This window comes from Terrapene carolina, unplaced genomic scaffold, assembly GCF_002925995.2.
Source record: "Terrapene carolina triunguis isolate 2854851 unplaced genomic scaffold, T_m_triunguis-2.0 Scaffold833, whole genome shotgun sequence".
Classification (NCBI taxonomy): domain Eukaryota; kingdom Metazoa; phylum Chordata; order Testudines; family Emydidae; genus Terrapene; species Terrapene triunguis.
In genome coordinates, this window is record NW_020665184.1 from 1,558,708 (window position 1) to 1,564,231 (window position 5,524).

Here is a 5,524-nt window from a genome sequence, read left to right on the forward strand (position 1 = left end):
CCCAGCAGAAAGAGTGAGCGCTCACACATCTTTCATTCCTATGTGTAACTAGCCAGCTTTGGGGGTGGGGGGAAGGGAACAGTTGATTCAGCAAAGCACTTAAGCTCCCATCCATCCACTGCCCAATGAAATCAATGGCAGTTTGTCCATTGCCTTCAGGGGGCACTGCATTCTGCCCTTGCTTAAGAGAAATTAGTGGAGGCACATGCTTAAGTGATTTGCTGGGTTCCTGGAGTCCTTTAGCCAAAATTCCTCCTGGTGTTCTGGGAGGGAGGACTGCAGGATCGGCCGTCTTTGTAGCAAAGAACAGGACAGAGAGAAAGAGATTTAGCTTAGAGCACGCCTCTTTGCCAATGCTGGAGAAGGTGGTGGGCGGGGGGTGGGAAGGTGGTGGACGGGGGGGAGGGGAAGGGAAGGGATAAATGGCAGAGGTGTCAATGCAGTTTCCGTCCTCCCCAGATGAAAAAACTCAATGTGCGAAGGGTGGTGGAGGGATGTGTGTAGAGATACAGTGGTACAGATCCTCAGTGCCTAGCTTCAGCTGACAGCAAGCAGAAAGGGTTCAAAATCACCGAGATGCTCCATGCGGTACTGGGCGGACGGCATCCTCGTATGCATTCTGTGTGCTAAGGACGGGACTGGGTTACTCCTTGAAAAGTGCAGGATACCGAGATGTGTGTGTATATATATATTTGAAATATATATATTAAAGAAACCATAAGCAACATTCATTCCGTTGATGCTAGCAGGTTTTAGTGTAAGTCAAACCTTGCAAGCAACCCTATGAGGGCATTTCTTGCCTAAGCCCAGTGGGGGAGATATAACACGTAATAAACTGTACATATCCTTATAATGAATTCGGCCACTGCAAGAAGAATACAGGGGGTTAGTGCAGATGCTACAGGGCGAGAAACACACAAACTGTCATGTACACATAGATCACAGCAAGGCTGCCAGGAATGGGTGCCCAGGCCAGCTAAGGCAATATTGCCTGGATTTACCTTGGAGGTGGGGGGTTGGATACGCATTCGTGTGGGCTCCAGTGGGAGCTGAGAGTGCTTGGCCTTTGCAGAGTAGAGGCCTAGTGTTAAAATCGCTACTACTGACCAGCTGACAGACCATAGCTGGCTAAGATGTCCTGGGAGGTGGGTCTGTTATTGGGGAAACTGAGGCATAGAGCTGCAGGGTTGGGGACAGTGACTTATTCAAGGTCACCCAGGGAGCCATCAGCAGAATTGGCGACAGAACCCGAGTCCTGGCTCCCAGCCCCCTCTGCTCTAACCCACGAGACCCCACATCCCATCCCGAGCTGGGGACAGAACCTGGGGTCCAGACTCCCTGCTCTGTTTTCAGACCCAAAGGCCTGATGCGAAGCCCAGTGAAGTCAATGCAAAGGCTGCCATTGACTCCAATGGGTTTGGGATCAGGACCCGACATTTTGCTTTCTTTTTCCTGGGGGAGGGGTGTCACTCATATGCAAAGGACCCTCGTGCCAAGGCGGGGGCAGGGTTATGTCTACCCCCCAGTGGCACGAGATCGGACTCGGGGGCCGGTTGGGAGCTCCTCCTGCTGGGCTTGGCAGGGCTTGCCAGGTAGGGTTGGCAGCGTAGACAAACACCTTAAACCTGGAAACAACGGGCATTTCCTAGAAACGGAACAGGGCACAGGGACGACGTGGGACAGCACAACGCCTGGGGTGGCGGCCCCATGGCACAGAACCGAACACAACACTCCAGGAATCCTCCGCAGGGGCAGGCCACCCCACTCCAGTGCCTCAATGGCGCAGCGCCAGCCCGGCCCCAGCGCAGTTTCCGGCTCCAGAGGATACACCAGGGGCAGAGGAGTCATAACGTCATGGAGCCGGGGTGGGGGTACATCCCCTAACGCCCTGTGTCTAGCTAGCGGCCTCTCCCTGCCGGTGCTGATTGTGTCACCGAGCTCTGACTGCGTGGGGTCTCTGCAGAGCATATGGGGACTCATCGGGGCGTGGGAGGAAAACAGCCCTGTGTTTTCCATCCAGCCGTCTCTTCTGCAAGCTGTTACCCACTTCCCAATGTGCAGTAATAATAGGATAGCCCGGAGCACCACGGGACATCCCCAGGACACCCTAGGGCCCTTTGATTTGCTTGGGAAGGGGGGGAGGGTTGGAGAGAATCCAGCTGCAAAAACCTAAAATTGAAAAAGGAAACATTAAACAGCAAGAAGAGCCAAGAGCCTGCGTGTGCAGGGCCCCGAGCGGGACACAGAGCCAGCCCAGGAGGGGTGGACGGGCTTTGGGATCCGGTCTCGCTAGCGTACAGCTGGGTCAGTGCTGAGTGGGAACTGGTCCTGTCTGCCCCGAATCTGATCCTGGTCAGACGATGTGGGAGGGGTTTGCTCTAATCTCCGTGCCAGCTGAGCTGTGCCAGCACATGGGAGCAGCACTGCCCCTGAGAGCTGGCATTCAGCCATGAGACAGGCCTCCATGTGCCGCCCCTCCTGGCCACCGGAGGAACACAGCCCCTGCCCGCAGGCCAGAGGACACACTGATCTGTTAGGGGATGGAAGGAGGCAGCCGGGCAGATAACTTACTGTTCTGTAGGACTAACAAGGGCTGCTTCTAGGAGGCTTTGTCCATCTTTGTCCAGGAACTAACCCAAGGCAGTGGCTACCCAGCAAACCAGGGTATTGACTAGGATCCAACCCCTTCCCCGCCCCCCACTGCAAAGGGGTCTCGGCTCAGGAGATGCTGGCTGATGGCTCCTTCCCATGGTGCTTGGACCCCAGGGTGCCCTGCACCCCCTTCTCCCAGCCCTAGAAACTTCCAGATGGGCCTGGAAACTTCAGACCCTACAAGAACCCAGGAATCTGAGCCGACGTCTGTGCTGGATTGTCCAGAGTAGGCCATCTAGCCCAGTATCCCCATGGCACTGAATCAAGCCAAGTAACTGCTCATCCCTGGAATAGTGGATTAGAGCGAAGGCACCTGGGTCCGGTATCCACTCCCCTTCCTGAGCTGGGCATAGAATCCAGGAGTCCTGACACCCAGCCCCAACCAGGCTCTGACAGCTAGATCCCACTCCTCCTTGACCTGGTTCTTTCTGCTCCCCACCCCCTTCCCCCAGCCCTCACAAAGTCAGTTCTCTGCTGATCAAGGAGGCTCATCTCGGCTCCCCCGCAGACATGGACAAATCCGAGCCCTCCAATCTTCCCCTGGAGGTAGGGAGGGGATCCCCAGCTGCTGGGCAGGGGCAGGAGGTGCGGGATGAGGGTGAGGTCCTTACCAAGCGGCGGGGTCGTACTCTGCCCACACACGCACGTACTCGTCCAGGTGGTGGGGCCCCAGGATGGAGGAGTCTCGGGTCAGGTACTCAAAGTTGTCCATGATGACGGCCACAAAGAGGTTCAGCATCTGCAGCAGGATGGGTTGGGGTGTGGAGGGGGGGACAGACAGACAGAGCATACTGAACAAGTACTCCAGTGCAGACAAGAACCCAGGGGTGAAATCCTGCAGTCCTTGCCACGGCGGGGCTCTGAGCGCTCCAACGCCTCCTCTTTCCGTGTGTCTCTCGCTCACGTTTTCGGTCATTCTCCCACTCCACATCTTTCCTTTACTTGTGCAGCACACACATGCCACTATGCACACACCTGTCATCATACACTGTGTACACACATGCCAATGTGCATATACGTACGCACACATCTGCTCACATGCAAACCCACACGTACAAGTCATCACACACAATTCGTGCATGTGCCATTATGCATGCACATATACACACGTCAACACAACTCCCCCAGGCGCGCACAGAGCACACACTCACACCGATGTGCACACACCTACAAATACCCTCACAGCTCATACACGCAGCATGCACACATGCCAAGCCACACATATCCACCTGTCAACGCACACCCAGCTCACGCATGCCGCACACGCCAGCACTCTCGCGACTCCGGCGGCGCACGTGTGCCCCGTTGCTCTCTGCCCAGCTCCCCGCAGACTCACCAGGAAGGAGCAGAGGAAAATGAAGGAGACAAAATAAAAATAGGCGAACTCGTTGCCACACTCTTTCTCCTTGATGCCCGAGTTCTCGTCGCAGGGTTTCCCGCTCAGACAGGCCAGCATGATCTCGTGCCAGGCCTCACCAGTGGCGCTCCTGCAGCCGCACAGAGAGGGAGGGGGACGTGTGTTGGGAAGGCAGGGCAGGGCCGGGGGAGCAACCCAGGCAACTCTGTCCAGTTCCCTCAGCACCTGGGTGCCAGGAATGACGCTTGGCACATCTACAGCATCATTCAGCCTAAAGCGCTTACAGGGATGTTTTTTTTCCAGTTGTTTATACTCGGATCCTTCACCGGGCGCTGAGGTGCAGCCACCTCTGGGGTGCGGGGCGGGGGCTGTTTATACTCGGATCCTTCACCTGGTGCTGAGGTGCAGCCACCTCTGGGGTGCGGGACAGCAGGGCCGGCTTTAGGCCGATTCAGGCGATTCCCCTGAATCGGGCCCAGTGCCCTTGCTGCCGCCAGTATGCTGTACCGGGCGGCCGGGCTTCCCCAGGGGGCAATGTAAAGGGCCTGGGGCTCCCAGCAGGGGCTGGAGCCCCAGGCCCTTTAAATTGCCACCAGAGCCCCACTGCTGGAGCCCTGGGGTAGGGCTCTGGGGCTCTGGGGGCTATTTAAAAAGTCCAGGGCTCCCGTTGCTTCTACCGCCCCAGCTCTTTAAATAGCCGCTGGAGCCCCGCCGCTTCCCCAGGGCTCCTGCAACTATTTAAAGTGCCGGGGCAGTAGAAGCAGGGGAGCCCCTGCCTTGCTCGCAGCCAGCCCCTGTCTCCAGCCAGCCCCGCACCCGCCCCGCTGCACCCCCTGCCCGCAGCCAGCCCCTGCTGCACCCCCTGCCCTGCCTCCAGCCCCTGCTGCACCCCCTGCCCGCAGCCAGCCCCTGCTGTACCCCCTGCCCTGCCTCCAGCCCCGCACCCCCTGTCCGCACCCAGCCCCTGCTGTACCCCCTGCCTGCACCAGCCCCGCACCCCATGCCCACAGCCAGCCCCTGTCTCCAGCCAGCCCTGCACCCCCTGCCCACAGCCAGCTCCTGCTGTACCCCCTGCCCACACCAGCCCCGCACCCCCTGCCCTGCCCGCACCAGCCCCTGCCTGCAGCCAGCCCGTCTGCAGCCAGCCCCACACCCCCTGCCCTGCCTCCAGCCAGACCCTATCTCCAGTCAGCCCCTGCCCTGCCCTGCCTCCAGCCAGCAGTGTACGTAATATATAATTTTGTTTTTATTTATATAGTTATGGAAAGTAAATAATACATGGAAGAAATGAAAGGGGATTTTTTACACATTTTTTTTTTTTAGACATCCCTGCTGGGGCCCCGCCGAAAATGTTCGAAGTGGGCCCCGCACTTCCTAAAGCCGGCCCTGCGAGGTGGGGGCTGTTTATACTCAGATCCCTCACCTGGCGCTGAGGTGCAGCCACCTCTGGGGTGGGGACTGTTTGTACTCGGATCCCTCACCTGGCGCTGAGGTGCAGCCACCTCTGGGGTGGGG

General features: G+C 57.9%; 1 protein-coding gene across 1 annotated transcript in view; it reads right to left on the reverse strand.

The window, feature by feature from the left end:
• CACNA1A (calcium voltage-gated channel subunit alpha1 A) overlaps positions 1-5,524 on the reverse strand; it is a 140,676-nt gene that overhangs the window by 28,971 nt on the left and 106,181 nt on the right. The window contains exons 35-36 of the mRNA XM_026660587.2: positions 3,989-4,139; positions 3,264-3,391 (exon numbers count right to left, since the gene is read on the reverse strand). Of these exons, the coding sequence (XP_026516372.1) occupies positions 3,264-3,391; positions 3,989-4,139 (279 nt within the window). The remainder of the gene's footprint in view (positions 1-3,263; positions 3,392-3,988; positions 4,140-5,524) is intronic.